Here is a 685-nt window from a genome sequence, read left to right on the forward strand (position 1 = left end):
TATATATATATATTCACCTGCACAAGTTGGCATGTAACTTACCATGTCCACCACGCAGGCAGATGGAAGTGGACAAGGTCCGATTACCAACTAGGCGAAATACTCTAGTTGCCAACATCCTGTGTGAGAACAAACGGTAAATGAGAAACTACTATTCTTTCCACTTTGAGAAATGTAAAAAATTTTACAAAATGTAAACATCAAATAACTTTAAGAGGGAACAAATTTTATTATGAATACACCCAGTCACAGTAGTACATTTAAGGTCCTGACTTAAAGCGAAATCTAAAGTCAATGATGTAATTTTGAACAAAATCTGACCAAAATGAAGGCGTTTTGGAACTTTTTTTCCCCAAGTCAGTCCATTTAGGTCATATACGAGTAAAAACATTATACGAGTAAAAAGCAAACTGGTGTGCCAAAGTCCAAAGCTGGTGCGAACTAGGGCTGGGTATCGATTCAGATGTCCCGATTCGATTCGACTTCGATTCGCAAGCTCTCGATTCGATTCTCGATTATTATTATTTTTATTACATTCAGTGAATATAGTTTTAATACAAATGCTATTGATATTTCTAAAATGTACAGTAAACATCAGTTTACAAATTGTGAATTAATAAAAAGAAATTAAGAACCACATGCCTGTATTTTAAACCTATACTTTTTTTTTGTATGGGTCCTTTTT

General features: G+C 34.0%; 1 protein-coding gene across 1 annotated transcript in view; it reads right to left on the reverse strand.

Moving 5' to 3' along the window:
- The window catches only part of LOC107731261 (cytochrome c oxidase subunit 4 isoform 1, mitochondrial-like), an 8,649-nt gene that overhangs the window by 1,925 nt on the left and 6,039 nt on the right, over positions 1–685 (reverse strand). Inside the window, exon 2 of the mRNA XM_016542342.1 lies at positions 43–119. Within this exon, the coding sequence (XP_016397828.1) occupies positions 43–118 (76 nt within the window). The 5' untranslated portion in view covers position 119. The remainder of the gene's footprint in view (positions 1–42; positions 120–685) is intronic.

The sequence above is a fragment of the Sinocyclocheilus rhinocerous genome, unplaced genomic scaffold (assembly GCF_001515625.1).
Source record: "Sinocyclocheilus rhinocerous isolate Xijiao unplaced genomic scaffold, SAMN03320098_v1.1 scaffold6727, whole genome shotgun sequence".
Lineage (NCBI taxonomy): Eukaryota > Metazoa > Chordata > Actinopteri > Cypriniformes > Cyprinidae > Sinocyclocheilus > Sinocyclocheilus rhinocerous.